The sequence below is a fragment of the Gymnodraco acuticeps genome, unplaced genomic scaffold (genome assembly GCF_902827175.1).
Source record: "Gymnodraco acuticeps unplaced genomic scaffold, fGymAcu1.1, whole genome shotgun sequence".
In the NCBI taxonomy this organism is placed as follows: Eukaryota; Metazoa; Chordata; class Actinopteri; order Perciformes; family Bathydraconidae; genus Gymnodraco; species Gymnodraco acuticeps.
The window spans coordinates 299,354-322,973 of NW_022990822.1; the positions used below are offsets into that span (position 1 = coordinate 299,354).

At 43.6% G+C, this 23,620-nt stretch overlaps 1 protein-coding gene across 1 annotated transcript in view; it reads left to right on the forward strand.

Annotated features, from left to right (window-relative positions):
- The window catches only part of rev3l (REV3 like, DNA directed polymerase zeta catalytic subunit), a 104,093-nt gene that overhangs the window by 58,225 nt on the left and 22,248 nt on the right, over window positions 1-23,620 (forward strand). Inside the window, exons 10-16 of the mRNA XM_034232846.1 lie at window positions 12,217-12,345; window positions 13,418-13,649; window positions 14,226-14,368; window positions 17,187-21,024; window positions 21,767-22,563; window positions 22,720-22,805; window positions 23,109-23,234. Of these exons, the coding sequence (XP_034088737.1) occupies window positions 12,217-12,345; window positions 13,418-13,649; window positions 14,226-14,368; window positions 17,187-21,024; window positions 21,767-22,563; window positions 22,720-22,805; window positions 23,109-23,234 (5,351 nt within the window). The remainder of the gene's footprint in view (window positions 1-12,216; window positions 12,346-13,417; window positions 13,650-14,225; window positions 14,369-17,186; window positions 21,025-21,766; window positions 22,564-22,719; window positions 22,806-23,108; window positions 23,235-23,620) is intronic.

The window sequence follows — 23,620 nt, forward strand, 5'->3', positions numbered from 1 at the left end:
ACATATTACTATTATGATTGCACACATATTTCAAATTGCCTTCCATTAGCCCCGCCCCCCAGAAAGTCGGCCATTTTGAAAAATGTGCGTTTTTCAGCCATTTTACGCACGTTCTTGCAAACTCCTCCTAGGGGAATGATCAGAAAAATTCCAATGCAGGACAGGTTTAGCCCCTATCCAATAGGATACTTAATTCAGGAGCACATTTTTGAAAAATTACTCGTGGAGGTCGTAGGCTAACAGCGAATACACCATTTTTGACTATTCACATGGCGCAAATTGCTCCAAACTGGTCGCATATAGTTTTTTCCGATATTCACGAAACGCTGTATACATATTGCTATTATGATTGCACACATATTTCAAATTGCCTTCCATTAGCCCCGCCCACCAGAAAGTCGGCCATTTTGAAAATTGGCCGTTTTTCATGCATTTTAAGGACATTTCTGTAAACTCCTCATAGGGGAATGATCGGAACAATTCCAATCCAGGACAACTTCAGCGCATATCCAATGTCATGCTACATTGAGAAGGAATAGTCCTTCGCTCAAACGGGGAGCTCGTAGGCTAACGGAGAATGTACCATTTTTCACCAATTATATGTCAGATAAGCTACTGAGGCCTGCCTGTTTGCCTGGCACATCAACTCTCACACACACACACACACACACACACACACACACACACACACACACACACACACACACACACACACACACCACACACACCTACTGTTAGTCCAACAACAGCCCTTTGCTGGCGGCATATTCATTACAAAAGACACTCGCTAACCCTAACCCTAACCCTAACCCTAACCCTAATGTTTATTTGTAGATATCTCCTAAAGCCTACAAATAAAGTGTGACATGTAGGCCTGTTACATTTGTTATTGAGCGATATATATTATACACACTGTTCTGCTTTCTGCACTGACCTCAGCAGCTGTTCTCACTGTAACATCACCTAACATCCAGGGGACATGTGATTAGTGAGTAAACAAACGGTAAAGGGCAGAAAGTCTGATGCACATTTGATCATCTCAAATAACTTATAATCACAACGGGAACAGTTTGCAGAGCTGTGCTTCATTTGACAGAAGTCCAGCCATGCGTCACGCCTCTTTTAAACATCACTGTTGGCTGAAATCGTCTCAGGAGAATACTTCAGTGTACCCTCGGTTATAGCTCCTCCAGAGACACTCCTCTCTCCTCTAAATCAGTGCATCCTCGGTTACGGCTCCTCCAGACAGCCTCCTCGATAATCGATCCTCGACGACCCTTTAGAGAAATTTGTTTTCCTTCGACATCCGTTTCCGGGTCGCTGCCGGAGCACCTGGGAGTCTGGGACGCGAAAATTAGAGAAATGACAAACGGCTCATTTCCCAGGACTCGCGCACGTCTGCTTGACGCCGGGACGACCTGCCGCCCTCCCCGACAGGCGCACGGACGCGAGGGCCCGCTCATCACTGCGCGCACAAGTGCGACCGCAGTTTTAATTAGGGCCCGAGCACGAGAGTGCTAGGACCCAACGGCGTCCTAGCACGAAGTGCAAGGATACCTATTGTTATTCGTGGTATTATTATTATTATTCCATATTTCAATGCTTATTTTCAGGCCTTTAGGATGCTGAGAAAGTTGTATAATTTTGCACAGATTCCAGAATCGGTGAAAAATTTGATATTCTGGAGTCAATGTGTTCAAATTGTCCAACATGCTCTCTAGCGCCACCTATGGCCATTTCCGTTTTTGGAAAGATGTACAAAGTTCGCACCGTAACTCCAAATGACCTGAAATTTTTCACACTTACTCGGGTGGACCTGCTCTACATATAAGGTCCAAGTACCCGTAAGCTCCGCCTACTTTATTTTTTTTTAAATTAGCATAATTTGAAAAACAGTTAAATATTCACTTAAATTTCAAATTTTGGTTTTTCAACACCAAACTCAGTATACAGTATCGCCGGAGGGTCAGACACATTATCGTAGGAAATGAGCATGTTCAGTTGATAAATGTGGTCGTCATTACTCTAAATGTCTTCGCAAAAAGGCGGGGCTTAGATAGAAATGCTCATAACTCATCAACAATGTACCAAAAAAACACACATTTTGGTGGTAAGGTTCAGTCTGTATTGGGGAAGAAGCACAAAAAGTAATTTCCATTTTGGACTATAGGGGGCGCCAAAAACATGACAAATGTCTAACTCATGAACTGATGGACGAAATATTTTTCTTTTTTTGTAGACATACTCTGGGGATGAGTATGGACTTATATTAAAGTGTCACAACGAATGACAAATGTGGGCGTGGCCTGTACTTTTTTTTTTATGACGATGAGCTAAAATGGTTTTCGTTACGCAAAAATTGGTACACGAGTCACAGCCCACGACCTTTTCCATAATGTAAAAAAAAAACGTACATTTTCAAAAAAACTGCTCACTAGCGCCCCCTATTGTGTGGTAGTCGCATATAGTTTCTCAGAACTTCACGAATGTTGGCACAGATATTCCTCATGGAATTGCGGACATATTTGTACATACATTCCATTAGCCCCGCCCCCCAAAAAGTCGGCCATTTTGAAATATGTGCGTTTTTTATGCATTTTAAGCACATTCGTGCGGATTCCTCCTAGGGGAATGATCGGAAAAATTCCAATCCAGGACACGTTCAGCCCCTATCCAATATGATACTTAATGGAGAAGAACATTTTTGATAGCTCAATCGTGGAGGTCGTAAGCTAACAGCGAATACACCATTGTTGACGATTTACATGTCGCAAATTACTCCAAATTACTCGGATATAGTTAATCCGATATTCACGAAACGCTGTATACATATTGCTATTATGATTGCACACATATTTCAAATTGCCTTCCATTAGCCCCGCCCCCCAGAAAGTCGGCCATCTTTTAAAATGTGCGGTTTTCAGCCATTTTACGCACGTTCTTGCGAACTCCTCCTAGGGGAATGATCGGAAAAAATCCAATCCAGGACAAGTTCAGCCCATTTCCAATGTGATGCTAAATTGCGAAGGAATAGTTGATCGCTCAAACGACGACTTCGTAAGCGAACGGAGAACTTTCCATTTTTGACGATTTACATGTCCCAAATTACTCCAAATACTCGCGTATACTTTTTCCAATATTCAGGAAACGCTGTATACATATTACTATTATGATTGCACACATTTTTCAAAATGGCCTTCCATTAGCCCCGCCCCCCATGTAAAGTACGGCCATTTTGAAAAATGTGCGTTTTTTTTGCAGCCATTTTACTGCACGTTCTTGCAAACTCACTCCTCCAGGGGAATGATCAGAAAAATATTCGCAATTGCAGGACAAGTTTTTAGCCCCTATCCAATAGGATACTTACTTCAGGAGCACATTTTTTGAAAATTACTCGTTGAGGTCTTAGGCTAATAGGCGAATATCCATTTTGGACGATTTAAATGTTGCACGCAAAAATTGGTACACGAGTCACAGCCCACGACCTTTTTCCATAATGTAAAAAAAAACGTACATTTTCAAAAAACTGCTCACTAGCGCCCCCTATTGTGTGGTAGTCGCATATAGTTTCTCAGAACTTCACGAATGTTGGCACAGATATTCCTCATGGAATTGCGGACATATTTGTACATACATTCCATTAGCCCCGCCCCCCAAAAAGTCGGCCATTTTGAAATATGTGCGTTTTTTATGCATTTTAAGCACATTCGTGCGGATTCCTCCTAGGGGAATGATCGGAAAAATTCCAATCCAGGACACGTTCAGCCCCTATCCAATATGATACTTAATGGAGAAGAACATTTTTGATAGCTCAATCGTGGAGGTCGTAAGCTAACAGCGAATACACCATTGTTGACGATTTACATGTCGCAAATTACTCCAAATTACTCGGATATAGTTAATCCGATATTCACGAAACGCTGTATACATATTGCTATTATGATTGCACACATATTTCAAATTGCCTTCCATTAGCCCCGCCCCCCAGAAAGTCGGCCATCTTTTAAAATGTGCGGTTTTCAGCCATTTTACGCACGTTCTTGCGAACTCCTCCTAGGGGAATGATCGGAAAAAATCCAATCCAGGACAAGTTCAGCCCATTTCCAATGTGATGCTAAATTGCGAAGGAATAGTTGATCGCTCAAACGACGACTTCGTAAGCGAACGGAGAACTTTCCATTTTTGACGATTTACATGTCACAAATTACTCCAAATACTCGCGTATACTTTTTCCAATATTCAGGAAACGCTGTATACATATTACTATTATGATTGCACACATATTTCAAATTGCCTTCCATTAGCCCCGCCCCCCAGAAAGTCGGCCATTTTGAAAAATGTGCGTTTTTCAGCCATTTTACGCACGTTCTTGCAAACTCCTCCTAGGGGAATGATCAGAAAAATTCCAATGCAGGACAGGTTTAGCCCCTATCCAATATGATACTTAATTCAGGAGCACATTTTTGAAAAATTACTCGTGGAGGTCGTAGGCTAACAGCGAATACACCATTTTTGACGATTCACATGTCACAAATTACTCCAAATTACTCCAAACTACTCGCGTATACTTTTTCCGATATTCACGAAACGCTGTATACATATTGCTATTATGATTGCACACATATTTCAAATTGCCTTCCATTAGCCCCCGCCCACCAGAAAGTCGGCCATTTTGAAAATTGCCCGTTTTTCATGCATTTTAAGGACATTTCTGCAAACTCCTCATAGGGGAATGATCGGAACAATTCCAATCCAGGACAACTTCAGCGCATATCCAATGTCATGCTACATTGAGAAGTAATAGTCCTTCGCTCAAACGGGGTAGCTCGTAGGCTAACGGAGAATGTACCATTTTTGACCAATTATATGTCAGATAAGCTACTGAGGCCTGCCTGTTTGCCTGGCACATCAACTCTCACACACACACACACACACACACACACACACACACACACACACACACACACACACACACACACACACACACACACCTACTGTTAGTCCAACAACGCCCTTTGCTGGCGGCATATTCATTACAAAAGACACTCGCTAACCCTAACCCTAACCCTAACCCTAATGTTTATTTGTAGATATCTCCTAAAGCCTACAAATACAGTGTGACATGTAGGCCTGTTACATTTGTTATTGAGCGATATATATTATACACACTGTTCTGCTTTCTGCACTGACCTCAGCAGCTGTTCTCACTGTAACATCACCTAACATCCAGGGGACATGTGATTAGTGAGTAAACAAACGGTAAAGGGCAGAAAGTCTGATGCACATTTGATCATCTCAAATAACTTATAATCACAACGGGAACAGTTTGCAGAGCTGTGCTTCATTTGACAGAAGTCCAGTCATGCGTCACGCCTCTTTTAAACATCACTGTTGGCTGAAATCGTCTCAGGAGAATACTTCAGTGTACCCTCGGTTATAGCTCCTCCAGAGACACTCCTCTCTCCTCTAAATCAGTGTATCCTCGGTTACGGCTCCTCCAGACAGCCTCCTCGATAATCGATCCTCGACGACCCTTTAGAGAAATTTGTTTTCCTTCGACATCCGTTTCCGGGTCGCTGCCGGAGCACCTGGGAGTCTGGGACGCGAAAATTAGAGAAATGACAAACGGCTCATTTCCCAGGACTCGCGCACGTCTGCTTGACGCCGGGACGACCTGCCGCCCTCCCCGACAGGCGCACGGACGCGAGGGCCCGCTCATCACTGCGCGCACAAGTGCGACCGCAGTTTTAATTAGGGCCCGAGCACGAGAGTGCTAGGACCCAACGGCGTCCTAGCACGAAGTGCGAGGATCCCTATTGTTATTCGTGGTATTATTATTATTTATTCCATATTTCAATGCTTATTTTCAGGCCTTTAGGATGCTGAGAAAGTTGTATAATTTTGCACAGATTCCAGAATCGGTGAAAAATTTGATATTCTGGAGTCAATGTGTTCAAATTGTCCAACATGCTCTCTAGCGCCACCTATGGCCATTTCCGTTTTTGGAAAGATGTACAAAGTTGCACCGTAACTCCAAATGACCTGAAATTTTTCACACTTACTCGGGTGGACCTGCTCTACATATAAGGTCCAAGTACCCGTAAGCTCCGCCTACTTTATTTTTTTTTAAATTAGCATAATTTGAAAAACAGTTAAATATTCACTTAAATTTCAAATTTTGGTTTTTCAACACCAAACTCAGTATACATTATCGCCGGAGGGTCAGACACATTATCGTAGGAAATGAGCATGTTCAGTTGATAAATGTGGTCGTCATTACTCTAAATGTCTTCGCAAAAAGGCGGGGCTTAGATAGAAATGCTCATAACTCATCAACAATGTACCAAAAAAACACACATTTTGGTGGTAAGGTTCAGTCTGTATTGGGGAAGAAGCACAAAAAGTAATTTCCATTTTGGACTATAGGGGGCGCCAAAAACATGACAAATGTCTAACTCATGAACTGATGGACGAAATATTTTTCTTTTTTTGTAGACATACTCTGGGGATGAGTATGGACTTATATTTAAAGTGTCACAACGAATGACAAATGTGGGCGTGGCCTGTACTTTTTTTTTTATGACGATGAGCTAAAATGGTTTTCGTTACGCAAAAATTGGTACACGAGTCACAGCCCACGACCTTTTCCATAATGTAAAAAAAAAACGTACATTTTCAAAAAAACTGCTCACTAGCGCCCCCTATTGTGTGGTAGTCGCATATAGTTTCTCAGAACTTCACGAATGTTGGCACAGATATTCCTCATGGAATTGCGGACATATTTGTACATACATTCCATTAGCCCCGCCCCCCAAAAAGTCGGCCATTTTGAAATATGTGCGTTTTTTATGCATTTTAAGCACATTCGTGCGGATTCCTCCTAGGGGAATGATCGGAAAAATTCCAATCCAGGACACGTTCAGCCCCTATCCAATATGATACTTAATGGAGAAAAACATTTTTGATAGCTCAATCGTGGAGGTCGTAAGCTAACAGCGAATACACCATTGTTGACGATTTACATGTCGCAAATTACTCCAAATTACTCGGATATAGTTAATCCGATATTCACGAAACGCTGTATACATATTGCTATTATGATTGCACACATATTTCAAATTGCCTTCCATTAGCCCCGCCCCCCAGAAAGTCGGCCATCTTTTAAAATGTGCGGTTTTCAGCCATTTTACGCACGTTCTTGCGAACTCCTCCTAGGGGAATGATCGGAAAAAATCCAATCCAGGACAAGTTCAGCCCATTTCCAATGTGATGCTAAATTGCGAAGGAATAGTTGATCGCTCAAACGACGACTTCGTAAGCGAACGGAGAACTTTCCATTTTTGACGATTTACATGTCCCAAATTACTCCAAATACTCGCGTATACTTTTTCCAATATTCAGGAAACGCTGTATACATATTACTATTATGATTGCACACATATTTCAAATTGCCTTCCATTAGCCCCGCCCCCCAGAAAGTCGGCCATTTTGAAAAATGTGCGTTTTTCAGCCATTTTACGCACGTTCTTGCAAACTCCTCCTAGGGGAATGATCAGAAAAATTCCAATGCAGGACAGGTTTAGCCCCTATCCAATAGAATACTTAATTCAGGAGCACATTTTTGAAAAATTACTCGTGGAGGTCGTAGGCTAACAGCGAATACACCATTTTTGACTATTCACATGGCGCAAATTGCTCCAAACTGGTCGCATATAGTTTTTCCGATATTCACGAAACGCTGTATACATATTGCTATTATGATTGCACACATATTTCAAATTGCCTTCCATTAGCCCCGCCCACCAGAAAGTCGGCCATTTTGAAAAATGGCCGTTTTTCATGCATTTTAAGGACATTTCTGCAAACTCCTCATAGGGGAATGATCGGAACAATTCCAATCCAGGACAACTTCAGCGCATATCCAATGTCATGCTACATTGAGAAGGAATAGTCCTTCGCTCAAACGGGGAGCTCGTAGGCTAACGGAGAATGTACCATTTTTGACCAATTATATGTCAGATAAGCTACTGAGTCTGCCTGTTTGCCTGGCACATCAACTCTCACACACACACACACACACACACACACACACACACACACACACACACACACACACACACACACACACACCCTCACTAACCCTAACCCTAACCCTAACCCTAACCCTAATGTTTATTTGTAGATATCTCCTAAAGCCTACAAATAAAGTGTGACATGTAGGCCTGTTACATTTGTTATTGAGCGATATATATTATACACACTGTTCTGCTTTCTGCACTGCCCTCAGCAGCTGTTCTCACTGTAACATCACCTAACATCCAGGGGACATGTGATTAGTGAGTAAACAAACGGTAAAGGGCAGAAAGTCTGATGCACATTTGATCATCTCAAATAACTTATAATCACAACGGGAACAGTTTGCAGAGCTGTGCTTCGTTTGACAGAAGTCCAGCCATGCGTCACGCCTCTTTTAAACATCACTGTTGGCTTAAATCGTCTCAGGAGAATACTTCAGTGTACCCTCGGTTATAGCTCCTCCAGAGACACTCCTCTCTCCTCTAAATCAGTGTATCCTCGGTTACGGCTCCTCCAGACAGCCTCCTCGATAATCGATCCTCGACGACCCTTTAGAGAAATTTGTTTTCCTTCGACATCCGTTTCCGGGTCGCTGCCGGAGCACCTGGGAGTCTGGGACGCGAAAATTAGAGAAATGACAAACGGCTCATTTCCCAGGACTCGCGCACGTCTGCTTGACGCCGGGACGACCTGCCGCCCTCCCCGACAGGCGCACGGACGCGAGGGCCCGCTCATCACTGCGCGCACAAGTGCGACCGCAGTTTTAATTATTATTTTTTCTGCTGGCGTTTCCTGTTTTTGAGGCCTTTAGGATGCTGCAAAAGTTGTATAATTTTGCACAGATTCCAGAATCGGTGAAAAATACAATATTCTGGACTCAATGTGTTTCACATTGTTCAACATGCTCTCTAGCGCCACCTATGGCCATTTCCGTTTTTGGAAAGATGTACAAAGTCGCACCGTAACTCCAAATGACCTGAAATTTTTCACACTTACTCGGGTGGACCTGCTCTACATATAAGGTCCAAGTACCCGTAAGCTCCGCCTACTTTATTTTTTTTTAAATTAGCATAATTTGAAAAACAGTTAAATATTCACTTAAATTTCAAATTTTGGTTTTTCAACACCAAACTCAGTATACAGTATCGCCGGAGGGTCAGACACATTATCGTAGGAAATGAGCATGTTCAGTTGATAAATGTGGTCGTCATTACTCTAAATGTCTTCGCAAAAAGGCGGGGCTTAGATAGAAATGCTCATAACTCATCAACAATGTACCAAAAAAACACACATTTTGGTGGTAAGGTTCAGTCTGTATTGGGGAAGAAGCACAAAAAGTAATTTCCATTTTGGACTATAGGGGGCGCCAAAAACATGACAAATGTCTAACTCATGAACTGATGGACGAAATATTTTTCTTTTTTTGTAGACATACTCTGGGGATGAGTATGGACTTATATTCAAAGTGTCACAACGAATGACAAATGTGGGCGTGGCCTGTACTTTTTTTTTTATGACGATGAGCTAAAATGGTTTTCGTTACGCAAAAATTGGTACACGAGTCACAGCCCACGACCTTTTCCATAATGTAAAAAAAAAACGTACATTTTCAAAAAAACTGCTCACTAGCGCCCCCTATTGTGTGGTAGTCGCATATAGTTTCTCAGAACTTCACGAATGTTGGCACAGATATTCCTCATGGAATTGCGGACATATTTGTACATACATTCCATTAGCCCCGCCCCCCAAAAAGTCGGCCATTTTGAAATATGTGCGTTTTTTATGCATTTTAAGCACATTCGTGCGGATTCCTCCTAGGGGAATGATCGGAAAAATTCCAATCCAGGACACGTTCAGCCCCTATCCAATATGATACTTAATGGAGAAGAACATTTTTGATAGCTCAATCGTGGAGGTCGTAAGCTAACAGCGAATACACCATTGTTGACGATTTACATGTCGCAAATTACTCCAAATTACTCGGATATAGTTAATCCGATATTCACGAAACGCTGTATACATATTGCTATTATGATTGCACACATATTTCAAATTGCCTTCCATTAGCCCCGCCCCCCAGAAAGTCGGCCATCTTTTAAAATGTGCGGTTTTCAGCCATTTTACGCACGTTCTTGCGAACTCCTCCTAGGGGAATGATCGGAAAAAATCCAATCCAGGACAAGTTCAGCCCATTTCCAATGTGATGCTAAATTGCGAAGGAATAGTCGATCGCTCAAACGACGACTTCGTAAGCGAACGGAGAACTTTCCATTTTTGACGATTTACATGTCCCAAATTACTCCAAATGACTCCAAACTACTCGCGTATACTTTTTCCAATATTCAGGAAACGCTGTATACATATTGCTATTATGATTGCACACATATTTCAAATTGCCTTCCATTAGCCCCGCCCCCCAGGAAGTCGGCCATTTAGAAAAATGTGCGTTTTTCATGCATTTTAAGCACATTCTTGCAAACTGCTCCTAGGGGAATGATCGGAACAATTCAAATCCAGCACAAGTTCAGCCCCTATCCAATATGATGCTAAATTGAGAAGAACATTTTTTAAAGCTCAATCGTGGAGGTCGTAAGCTAACAGCGAATACACCATTTATTACGATTTACATGTCACAAATTACTCCAAATTACTCCAAACTACTCGCGTATACTTTTTCCAATATTCACGAAACGCTGTATACATATTGCTATTATGATTGCACACATATTTCAAATTGCCTTCCATTAGCCCCGCCCACCAGAAAGTCGGCCATTTAGAAAAATGGCCGTTTTTCATGCATTTTAAGGACATTTCTGCAAACTCCTCATAGGGGAATGATCGGAACAATTCCAATCCAGGACAACTTCAGCGCATATCCAATGTCATGCTACATTGAGAAGTAATAGTCCTTCGCTCAAACGGGGTAATCGTAGGCTAACGGAGAATGTACCATTTTTGACCAATTATATGTCAGATAAGCTACTGAGGCCTGCCTGTTTGCCTGGCACATCAACTCTCACACACACACACACACACACACACACACACACACACACACACACACACACACACACACACCTACTGTTAGTCCAACAACACCCTTTGCTGGCGGCATATTCATTACAACAGACACCTATACACTCGCTAACCCTAACCCTAACCCTAACCCTAACCAACCCTAACCCTAACCCTAACCCTAACCTATACACTCCCTAACCCTAACCCTAACCCTAACCATAACCCTAACCTAACCCTAACCCTAACCCTAACCCTAACCCTAACCCTAACCCTTCATTACAACAGACACCTATACACTCGCTAACCCTAACCCTAACCCTAACCCTAACCCTAACCCTAACCCTAATGTTTATTTGTAGATATCTCCTAAAGCCTACAAATAAAGTGTGACATGTAGGCCTGTTACATTTGTTATTGAGCGATATATATTATACACACTGTTCTGCTTTCTGCACTGACCTCAGCAGCTGTTCTCACTGTAACATCACCTAACATCCAGGGGACATGTGATTAGTGAGTAAACAAACGGTAAAGGGCAGAAAGTCTGATGCACATTTGATCATCTCAAATAACTTATAATCACAACGGGAACAGTTTGCAGAGCTGTGCTTCGTTGACAGAAGTCCAGCCATGCGTCACGCCTCTTTTAAACATCACTGTTGGCTGAAATCGTCTCAGGAGAATACTTCAGTGTACCCTCGGTTATAGCTCCTCCAGAGACACTCCTCTCTCCTCTAAATCAGTGTATCCTCAGTTACGGCTCCTCCAGACAGCCTCCTCGATAATCGATCCTCGACGACCCTTTAGAGAAATTTGTTTTCCTTCGACATCCGTTTCCGGGTCGCTGCCGGAGCACCTGGGAGTCTGGGACGCGAAAATTAGAGAAATGACAAACGGCTCATTTCCCAGGACTCGCGCACGTCTGCTTGACGCCGGGACGACCTGCCGCCCTCCCCGACAGGCGCACGGACGCGAGGGCCCGCTCATCACTGCGCGCACAAGTGCGACCGCAGTTTTAATTATTATTATTATTATTATTATTTCTCTAAGGAAAGTGTGTGTGTTGATTGACCTGGCTTCTCTCAATGGAGGTCCTGCTGACGTATTAATGTGGCGTTTCAGAGCCTGTGAGGAGCAGCAGTAAGGTCCCGGAGGAGGCGGTGGTGGACGAGGAGGCCATCCTGAGTCTGCTGGAGAACAGCCAGACCTTCCTCCCGCTCTCCCAGACATCCAGCCACTCGCCCCTGTTAGGTAAACAAAAAGGTTAAAATGTCATTGAAACTTGAAGCTGTTATCATAAATAAGTGTATTGTTCATTAATCTGTGTTTATTCGTTTTTGAAATGCTCTTTTGTCCATGATCTTCTACTTTCTCAAACATTTTTATAAAATCACAACATAATTAGTTAGTGTTATATCTCACGCAAAATGTGGACTGTAACTTTATGATACAACATTATGTATGACATTTTGTCAGCTACACCTCTCGATTAAGAATTTTCTTTACATGAAATTACATTACATTACATGTCATTTGTTAGACGCTTTTATCCAAAGCGACTTACATACATTCAGTACTGTGGACAATCCCCACCGGAGCAATTTGGGGTGAAGTGTCTCAGGGACACAACGACATGCTGACTGCAGTGGGACTCAAACTTGCTATCCCCTGATTTGATGTCCAGCACACTATGCACTGAGCCACAGCCTCCCTCGAAATAACTGCATTGACATTTTATTGACCAAAAAGCTAAATAACATTTCACTTACTAGGAGCCATGAACACAACAATAACAGCGCATTGTTATAGTGACTGGTGATACAGGTACTGTGACTCTACTACAGCAGCTCAGTACATCTGATTTAAATCATAAATGTTGTGCTTCTTCAATTGATCGCTTACAGACAGGGAGAAAAAGTTGCACATATAAGTTGTTATACTCCAAAAAAAACAATGTTATCATGGTCACAGTGCAAACATTAGATGCTTAAATCGATTTCAACGTCACTTCTTATGTTGTATATTCGCCAAAAAGTAAATAAATGACAGAACAGGTGAAGCCCAAACCTCGTTTACTCCTGAGTCCATAGGGACTTTGGGATTGTGTATGTCCCACTGACATGGCTGACTGATTGTGCATGGCATGGCTGCCTAACATGTGGTGACAATGCTCAATCCTGCAAATAAAGTGAATAAAAAAGTGAAGAAGTCTAGGGTTCAAAAAGGATAACTTTTATAGCTTCTATTTAATTGATTCATTTGGAGCCACATTTAAAGTCATTGCTCGCAGCTGAGTGATGTCCTGTCTTTGATGTCCATGCAGACAGCAGCCAGGACCAAGCCTTCATCGAGCTGCTGGCAGGACTGGAGAACGACGGCTTCTGCAGGACCCCCGTCAGACAGAAGTCCCTGTCACTCCCTGGTGCCAGAAGCTACGACTGCAACAGTGATGAAGAGGAGGCAGAGCCTGAGATGGAGAAGGACGAGGCAGAGCTCAGCGTGATAATGTCCCAGCGGTGGGACAACGAGCCTCCCGACCACTCCCCCACACCAAGGCAAGTGTGTCTGTCTCCACTGAAAAGCATTCATCTAATACACTTTTCCCGTTTTATGGATACTAATCCATTTAAAAGCAAATGATGGCCAAACTGTAATAATGGGTGACCAACAGAAATGTAATTGTAGCATTATTGTTAGTTGTAAAGAATAACAACTGGCATCAAATGACTGCTCAGATTAGCAATTCTGTTCATTTCAGATCAGATAAGATCAGATTTCAATTAGAGAAGTGTTTTGCCAATCTAACCCTTTCTTTTTCTTTAACGGCTGCTTGTTACACATGCTTTCATTACATTTTCTTTATAATGTTGTCATACACTTTATTGACATTTTTTATAAAACAACCCTCAATACAAACGAAAAAGATGCACATATCTGTAGGCAGGCCATCAATTTGGTATGCACTGCCTGGCTAATATCAGTACTCATCATCCACTATAGCTCTTTAGTGGATTACTGTCCATCCACCAAGAAAGAGTCATATCATTCTCAAGCAGGACAAACATTAGCAGTGATATAAAGAATATGCCGGTGCATTGTTTAATCTGCCTCCCTGTCTTCCTTGTGTACAGACACGGAGTGAGGGAGCCAGAGGAGGGCTTCAGTGACGAGCAGCACGAGTCTTCTGATGAAGACATGGACTGGAGCGGGAACAATTCCCTGTTCGCCAACCTGTCCATCCCCCAGCTGGACGGGGCCGCAGACGAGAGCAGCGGTGAGTCATATCATGCTGAGACACCACTTAGATAATGCTTATAATAATAATAATAATAATAAATGGAATTTATAAATCACCTTTCACAGGACCCAAGGTCGCTGTACATGGTGGACAGACAAAACAAAACAGACAATGAGGAGCAAACAAAACAATAAAATCAAATAAAGGAAGCCAGGGGACCAGGAAAGGACTAGGGTCCGAAGGCCAGGGTGAACAGGTGCGTTTTCAGTGAGGATTTGAAGATGTCCAGTGAGGCAGCGTTATGGATCTCGGGAGGAAGTGCATTCCAGAGGGTGGGGGCCGCAACACTGAATGCCCTGTCACCCACAGTACGAAGGCGAGAGCGGGGGATGGAGAGCAGGCCCGTGTCTGAGGACCGCAGACTCCCAGAGGGGGTGTAGGGATGGAGGAGGTCTGTTAAGTACTGGGGGGCGAGGGTATGGAGGGACTTGTACGTGTGGAGGAGTGTTTTATAGTGAATCCGGGACTTGACCGGCAGCAAGTGGAGGTGGATAAGGATGGGGGTGACGTGTTGCCATGGCTTGGTGCGGGTGAGAAGCCTGGCGGCAGAGTTCTGGACGTATTGGAGCCTGGCCAGGGTTTTGCTGGGAACCCCGGACAGGACTCCATTGCAGTAGTCCAGACGGGATGTGATGAAGGCGTGTATGAGTGTTTCTGCCACAGAGTGAGGGGTGGAGTCTGGCAATGTTTTTGAGATGGTAGAAGGCGGATTTGGTCATGGATTTGATATGCGCCTGGAAAGAGAGGGTGGAGTCCAGGAGGCTTATCTTGTATCCACTGCTGATGAACCATCAAAGAGATCACAATACAGATCTGACAGCAGACAATAGAAGTCTCAGGGAAGTCTTTTGGCTGTACAATCTGATATCATTATGAGGATCATTATAACGGTAATATGTAGCATTAATGCTTAACTGACATCCTAAGTAGACCTGTAGTGTGTATTAATGTTTGTGTGCAATTGGAAGTAGTTATTCATCATCACATCAGGCTTTTGTCTGATGAGCTGCAGGTGTCACCAACTCAAAAAACAACTGTCAACATGTATAAACTCCACATGAAGAGATTATTTTTAATATTTATTAAATGTCTTTTTGAGGAACCTGTTTTCATTACAGAACTACACTGTAGCTGTGTATATGACATCACAAATATTTGAATCTATCTATCTATTGAACAGCAGGTATATGAGGCTTCTAACATAAAGTATGAGAGTACGAGAGAGTATGTACCATCGTCTGCTTTAAAAGTCAGACCTGGAAATAGATGAAGTGAACTGTCATACTTATGGCGCATTTCCACTGCAGCACGGTTTAAGCGTGCCGTGCCAAACCCGGCCCGTTTTTTGTTGCGTCTCCACTAGGCGTAGTTCCAGCTAACGGGTACTGTTTCACAGTTTTTCTGGCTCTCCAAAATCCAAGTTCTTTCCGGCCCAACAAGCGGGCTGAGTATGCTAAACTAGTGAGAGAATCGCTGGCAAGGGGGCTACAACTACAACAAAATGAACATATTTGACCGTGATTTAATTGTAATACACGTTTCAAAATGATGCCGAAGTAACAACATACTGATACCGGTTAGTAAAAACCATGAATTAATGCTTTGACAAGTCTGCAGACAGACGGCAGGCGAAAAATCTTTTAAAATGCGTGTTTTCTAAATGGAGATCGGCTAAGCTAACGCAGTATATGCTCCGACCGTCCACACTCACAACAACGGCCTACAGACATAAATAAACCAGCGACTGTATTCGCCATGACACAGACAGTCTGTGGTTTGTACTTGTTTAACTGTTGTCTAGTTTCTGAACAGATATGAAGAGCTGTGATCTCTGAGTGCCAGCAGCTAACGGCTGATGTTGGTTTTGTGTTTCGCATTGAAGATGACGTCACTGCTCCGCCTACACTGCGTTACTATAGTTACTGCCCCAGTTCCTAAACTGTAATGGAAACGCAGCATAAAGTGAGCCTGGCCTATCAAGGCCTAACTATACCGTACTAAGCTGTGCGAGGCCCTGCAGTGGAAATGCGCCATAAGGGTTTACAGTCTAATAAGAACGACTTTTTTGGGGCTGTATTCTCAGACAATATTATTTACAACCCTTATATATGTCTTTAAAAGTCTGTGTGGTTGACCCTGTTGTTATGGATGTCATCATGTTTAATTAATAAACCTGTGTGTCTGCATTGATTGGTGTTTGTTGGTAATTGAGATGCAAAATATTATTCAATACTCAGTGTTGTTAGAAACTAATTAAATATGCAATATATGTTTATGGATAAGATAGATTTCATTAAAAAAGATATTGACCAGTGATGACCATACAATCATCTTTATGTATTATTGCAGTTGGGGATTATTTAATGTTCACTTAATGAACTAAGAAACAACTTGGGTTGGGAAGAATGTTTTGTTGTTGGTTTGATGAGTAATGGTGTCCGACAACTGAGGTTGAGATCAGCACCGCTGCAAACTGAGCAACATCTCCAGTGTTAATCGATTGGTTTGATTTGTTAGTGAGATGATTGAATCTTTATTGTATTGCCACTTTCAAAGTATGGTTTATAAAGTTCACTTCACACTATGAGATGCATACCCACACATTACAGACTGTGAGTAGATCTTAGAAGAGAGAAGACAGAACTCCTTAGTCACTTTCATACTCAAGAGCTACTTTTAGTTCTAAATATTTTGTGAATTACTCTTTAACCAAGAACAAAGATGTGTTAATGTAATGACTGACACGCAGCTACTTGTGACTCTTGATCAAGTGTCTCTCCTATTGTGTCCACAGATTCCTCTCTAACGGACAGTGGCTCCAGGACTCAGTCTTCTCATATCGTCACAGAGAATATGATGGGGAAAAGGAATCCCTTCTCTGGGGATAAGGGTTGCCTGGAGCCACCTTCTTCAGCTAAGGTCCTTCTTGAGTGCAAGCGCCCCGAGCACAGACCAATTATTGTGCTGGACACAGAGCAACCACTTGATAAGCACTTTCAATTAAAAAGCACCCAGGACAGCATCAGTGAATGTTCAACAGGATTGAAGTTTAATAAAGAAATACCCTACATCCTGCCAGTCAAACATCCCATCCCCTGCAAGTTACCCAATAACCCTGAGGTGTCTCCCATCTTCCTAGACAAGCAGGACATACTACCACTATACACCTATGACAAGAAAACCTCCTTAGCTTTGGATAAGGCGGACCTAGAAAGTTTCCCATATGGTAACGGAAAGGTCACCAAAAATGGGAAGATGTATGGCAGCATAAAGAATGTAGAAACAAACTGCCTGTCTATTCTTCAGAACCACAGGACCTTCTCTCTCTGTTACTCAGAGCTGAGAAACTGCTCAACTAAGACAGAGCTAGAACTGAGCCAGAAGGACGGTAAAAGCCCAGTCCTGAGGAACATCTCTTCAACCCCTTTACCTTTGGTAGAAGAGGAGTTTCTTGGCCCTCAGGGGGAAGAAATGTGCCAGGACAGTGAGGAAGGAGATGTTGGTGAACTCAAAATCAGGTACGAGGACTATCAAGAAAATAAGACTGAGAGGACTATAGTAGCCCAGCAGGAAGCTCACTACAAGTTCTTCCCCAGTGTCATCCTCTCCAACTGCCTCAGTAGGAAAAAAGCTGGGAGCAAAAAGATGGCCGATCCCTGTAGCAAGCTTGAACAGGCCGAGCCTCGCAGATCTAAGCTTAAAGTGTATAAGAAAAGGTTAGGAATGGCAGCACAGAGAAATATATTAAACATAGTTGAAGCCTCTGAAAACACTTCCTCTGACAGCGAGGTTAGCACTGCCCTCACCCCAACCACACCTGCTTGTCCGGTGACATCGGACACAGAGATGCCAGTTTTGGAGGATAAGTCAATACAAAAGCCTGTGCCAATTAAAGATGGGCTAGTCACAAAGGTGGAGCCAATCACAAGGGAGGAGCCAGAAAGTGGGGAGAGATCAGTAAATGAACAATCGCAACCATTTTCAGAATCCCATGCCACCACTGTTTCCACTGTTTCTGAAGAAGCTAAAAACTCAGAAGAGAACAGGTTCAGCCCATTGCACAATTTATCAGCGATGGTCACCTGTACTAAATCTTCAGCACTGCCTGGTAGTAAATACACCCTAAGGGCCAAGCGGAAGATGATCTTTGACGGCGAAGATGGAGAATATTCCGCTGCCCCTCGTTCTAAAAATCCAGCCTCCGTCAAAGAACGGATCAAGGACGATGTCCCTGATGGGCAAGAGGTAAGACACCAGAAACGACCTAAGAAGGAACCCCCTATCATCATCAAGTACATTATTATCAACAGGTTCAAAGGACTGAAAAACATGCTGGTGAAGATGTCCAAAGTGAAGGCAGAGGAGCAGTTGGTTTTGCTTACGCCAGACAAGCTGGAGCAGTACAATAAACTAGCCCCTCTTAAGGATTTCTGGCCCAAGGTGCCAGAATCCACTGCCATCAAGTTTCCTGTCACTGAGCAAAAGGCCAAAAAACTACCCAAAAGAAAAGCAAAGGGCAACTCCACAAACAAGAAATCAGTCTGCAACTCCTCCAAACCTTTGGTCAAACAGGGTGAAAGGGTCAAAAGGACTAAAAGCTGTAAGAGAGGTCCAATTCTACCCTCTCTACCGCCGCCTCAGCCATGTTACTCTGAGCTAGTAGATGACCAGGAAATGAAGTATAATGACGTCATGGTAGAGTTAGGGTACCTATCTGATAGATCCCCAAGCCCTACAAACGTTACACCCCCTCGTTGTTGGTCCCCTAGCGACCCTCTTATGGACAACAGGGGTTCTGAACATCTGATAAACCCACTCATTGACCCATGTCTTAGTTTGGCTTTTCCCAAGCCACACACAGTATCTTCAACCAAAGGAGCACAACAAAAGTTTCAAACTGCCAAACCTAAGAAATCCGTGCACACTAAAAGCAAAGTAAGCAAGTTTGTAACCAAGCCTCAGGAGGAACCCAAAAAATCAAGACAAAGGAGTACTGCTGCTCCGAAGCAGAGGAAGCAAACTAAAGACACAGCTGGAGGCACTGTTGACAGTTCTACAAACACCACAAGACCTACAAAGTCTCGCAAAAAGAAGACGGAGGAACCCAAAAGCCATGACTCGAGTAAAGACAGCTCCCATGTGCTTTTTCCAAAAGATGAGCTACCTCCTTCTGAGAGTTCATCTCAAGAAGTCCCTTCCTTTCAGCAGCCAGTAAGCACAGATGGCAACATTCAGGGCACGTCTCACCCAACATCAATAACAGACTCTAACTCTGCAGGCCAGTCTATAGAACCAAAGGTTGAAGACTGCGAGACTTCCATCATGGAGATCAACCAAAGCATTTCAGCCCCGGCTCAGCTGAAGCAGCAAGGCTGCCAGACCACTGTGGTAAAGGCAGAGGCTTCACAAGAGGAGAGCATGGCTCCTCTGGCTGGGAGTCCTTTACTAGAAGACAGTAAAGACTCCCAGCTATCGCCAGCTACCCCCCACTCAAGCCCTAAGAATGGCACGATCCCCCCTCTTTCTGAGACACCCTCTGGCTTGGCTGTCCTCAAGCAGCTTCTCCAGAGAAGGCAGCAGGGGCAGGCTCTTCCCATTCAGGTGGTTGGTGCAGACAGTAACCGCACTGCCATGGCTCAGGCCACAGCACTTCTAGATCCCTCAGCTAAACCAGCAAAATCCAGGAAAGCTCCCACCACAACTCCACGGAAACCCAGGGCCCCAAAATCTACCACTCCCAAGGATAAGAAACCCAGAATCAGGAAAGGCAAGGCAAGCAGCACGCAGCCAAATCTCTCAACGAAGCTAGATGGCAACATGTCAGATGATTGCCCCCTCTTCCTGTCAGACCCAGGCATGGACAGATGCAATTTCATAGAGGACAGTTTGTCACCAGAGCTCCCACAAAACTATACCTTTGATATAAATGCCATTGATCAGACGGAGTTCTCCAGCCCATACAGCGGCAGTCAGTTTGTGCTGACTGATAAACATTTACCAGTTACGTTCCTGAGTGATGTCAGCCAGGAAGCAGTGTCCACTCAAGGACTGGGATTTGAGAAGAAACCTGATAGACTGTTTGCATCTGGGGAGGAGCTTCAAAAGGCTTCCGAATGGCACGAAGCAAGGCCTGTCAGCCCTGACCTCTTTGATAGAACTGAGAACAGGGAGTCTGTATCAAATCACCTCACATTCCTCGACTCTGAGAAACATAAGAGCAGGGAGTGGGACTTGTATTTAGGTAAAGCCAATACGCTCAGCCCCTTTCAAGACTTTCACTGTGAAAGAAAAGAACTGCTGTTCTCCGTCTTCGACCCTGTCCTACCTCTGCCTTTAAGCTCTGCCTCATTCGTTGATCATGAGGGCTCTCCAACCGGGGAGCTTTTGGAGGGCAGTGATGGCCTGCCGTCCACCACCCCCAGCAGCTCTCCGAGCTCCATCAGCTCTGTATCCCAGGGCAGGGCGGGCCAGCTGCTGCGGGGAGCAGGAGGGGGAGCACACATTCTAAAGCCCCTCATGTCTCCTCCAAACCGGGAGGAGATCGTCAGCACTCTGCTGAACCTGGAGATGTCGGAGGCCACCTTCCAGGAGCCCTTCTGCAGCGACCCCTCTGATGCGCCAGGGAAACCAATGTAAGACTATATATACCAAAGGCCACATATTGAAGTAATCATTATTTTAAGGTATCTTGCATAGGCCTTTGAATGAACATTGTGGACTAAATGTACATACATCAAATTGTATCTGGAAGGCTTTTAATATAAAAAAATGTATTCTGAGTGTTACACCAGCATCATAGGTTCTGCAGATTTTAGCATCTCAAAGATATTGTTTCATATCTTTTGGCAGATGAGTAAATTATTACTGAAAGGTACCCTGTGGAGTTTTTGACCACTATTAATGTAACAAGTACATTTTGTAGTAGTTGTACTATTGTGACAAGTACATTTTGCTTAAATTGTGCACATGTAAACCTGCAAGCATGCATATACAGTTGGTGCCCAAAGAGAAACTGAGACTGCAAGATAGTCAACATGGTTGTAAACAATCAAGGTTTAAAAACAATATGAAAAGTAGCTTTGTACATTTTGAGAGAACAGAAATTGCAGTATGACAATGCTAAAGATCTTAAAGGAAGTTTTAAGTAACCAAAATTAGGTTGTCCCTTTTTAAAAAAAAAAAAAGAAAATCAAAATGCCAATCAGTGACTGCCGCAAAATCCTACAGTATATCTGTCTGGCACTAATAATTATTATCTACAGGGCATTATTTAATATCACTCCGTTTGACATAGTTCTCCACTTCTGAAGTTGTAATTAATTGCAGTTAATGAAATGAAAATTAATTAATCACATTCCCCTGTCTCCTCTTTAGGGAGGTCGGCGGCCGTAAGCTAACGGTGCGCACTAGGCTGGCTAAGGAGCTAGCAGAGTTCTGTGGAGATTTTTCATTGGAGGGCCTCCATTTCTGGAAGACAGTCTTCTCAGCCATGGCGCACCCCCACATCAATGTCACTTCACCTCCCCATGCCCAGGGATCTGAGGCCTCAGACACGAGTAAAGAGCAGGCCAAGTATGACCTGTCCTCTGGCAGCAACAAAAAGGTCATCCTCCTGCCCTGCAGAAACCCACCAAGCAGAGAGCGTGTGCAACTGTGGCTGGAAGCCAGAAAACAGTATGAGAGTTTACAAATAGGGCTGCTGAAGAATGGGAGGACTGGGCTGGGTGTGGAGGGAACCCCAGCTACCAGCTGTCCAGCAGAGAATGTCAGGACTCTAAGGAGAAAGAACAGCAACCTGTCCTTAATCATAGCACCCATGAAGAATAAAGGCATTCACTGTGAATCATCAGAGTTAAGTCTAGTTTCACATGAAGTGGATATTGATCAGGAGTTCAGCCAAAACAATGCTGACGATGATGATAAAAGCACGTGTGTAGAATCCCCAGAGCTGCATCCCTGGCAGCAGTCCGCTCAGCCCAGCCCCTTAGGGCCACACCAGCTCAGTGAAGACTGTCGCGAAGCACTGTCACCAAGGCTCTGTAACTCCATGGAGAATCTCAGTAACAGAGAAGAGGGGAGTACCCACCTCCTTCACAGCACCCCCTTTTTAAGACGAAGGCGGAGAAGCAAGGAGGACCTGGAGCCAATTTGCAGCACGCCCAAATCTGAGGGTAAGAAAACTGCTGTTTCACACTGTGCTAGTGTGCCAAGAATGTGTTATAGCTTTCTAATGTTTTCACCGATATAGAATTTAGGCAGATCAGCTGCATGCAGTGCTGTTTTATGAATTGTCCATTTCTGCTCTTACTGTTGTATTCCTGCTGCAGAGGACCCCGTTTCTCAGAGACTCCAGCAGCGAAGGAGAAGTCAAGCAGACCCTCTGAAAAGAGTGCTTCTGACCACACAGATGAAGGTCAGACCACACATTTGAATTTCTTTAGACCTCACCTCATCTAATTCCACAGTAGGGAAGACCTCACCTCATCTAATACCACAGTAGGGAAGACCTCACCTCATCTAATACCACAGTAGGGAAGACCTCACCTCATCTAATACCACAGTAGGGAAGCAACTTGAACATCTTTAACAGCAGTGTAGATCTGTACCTGCGGCCCACAGTATTCCTCCAGCGTGTTGCCCTGAATAAAGCGTGTCCCCGTTCCACTTCAGAAGTTTGACTTAATGTGATTTATCATGCATTCCTTGTCTTCCACAGAATCAGTTTGCTGCTTTGAATGTGCCAAAGAAAGATACCTCTCAGATTGAAGGACCCAGCATAGCCAACTCGTACGGCTTCAAAATCAGCATGCAGAACCTCCAGGAGGCCAAAGCTCTGCACGAGGTGAGTGGCCTTTGCTAGTCAGGGCTGCGGTTAGTAAGCATACTTTAGATTGATCTTATTCTGAAGAATTCTTCAGTGAACTGTTCAATGTAATGAGTTTTGTATAGTTTTTAGTGGCAACAAACATGTGTTAATCGTCCACATTATTTAATGTGCAGTTCTGCCTTAGCTGTGAGAGCTCGCTGTGGAATGAAATCTGTTGGTTGTCAAAGTAACAATTTGTGGCCAGTGAATTTCCCAGTTGAACTGAAATGATAAAGAGCTCTATCATGGCTGAATGATTTTCAATGTAAACTATGTCATTGGGATTGTTTTGATTACATTGGAACCGCAATAGGAGGAATGCTCATTTTTGCATCAATGTTCAAAATGTAATTCAAAAGATC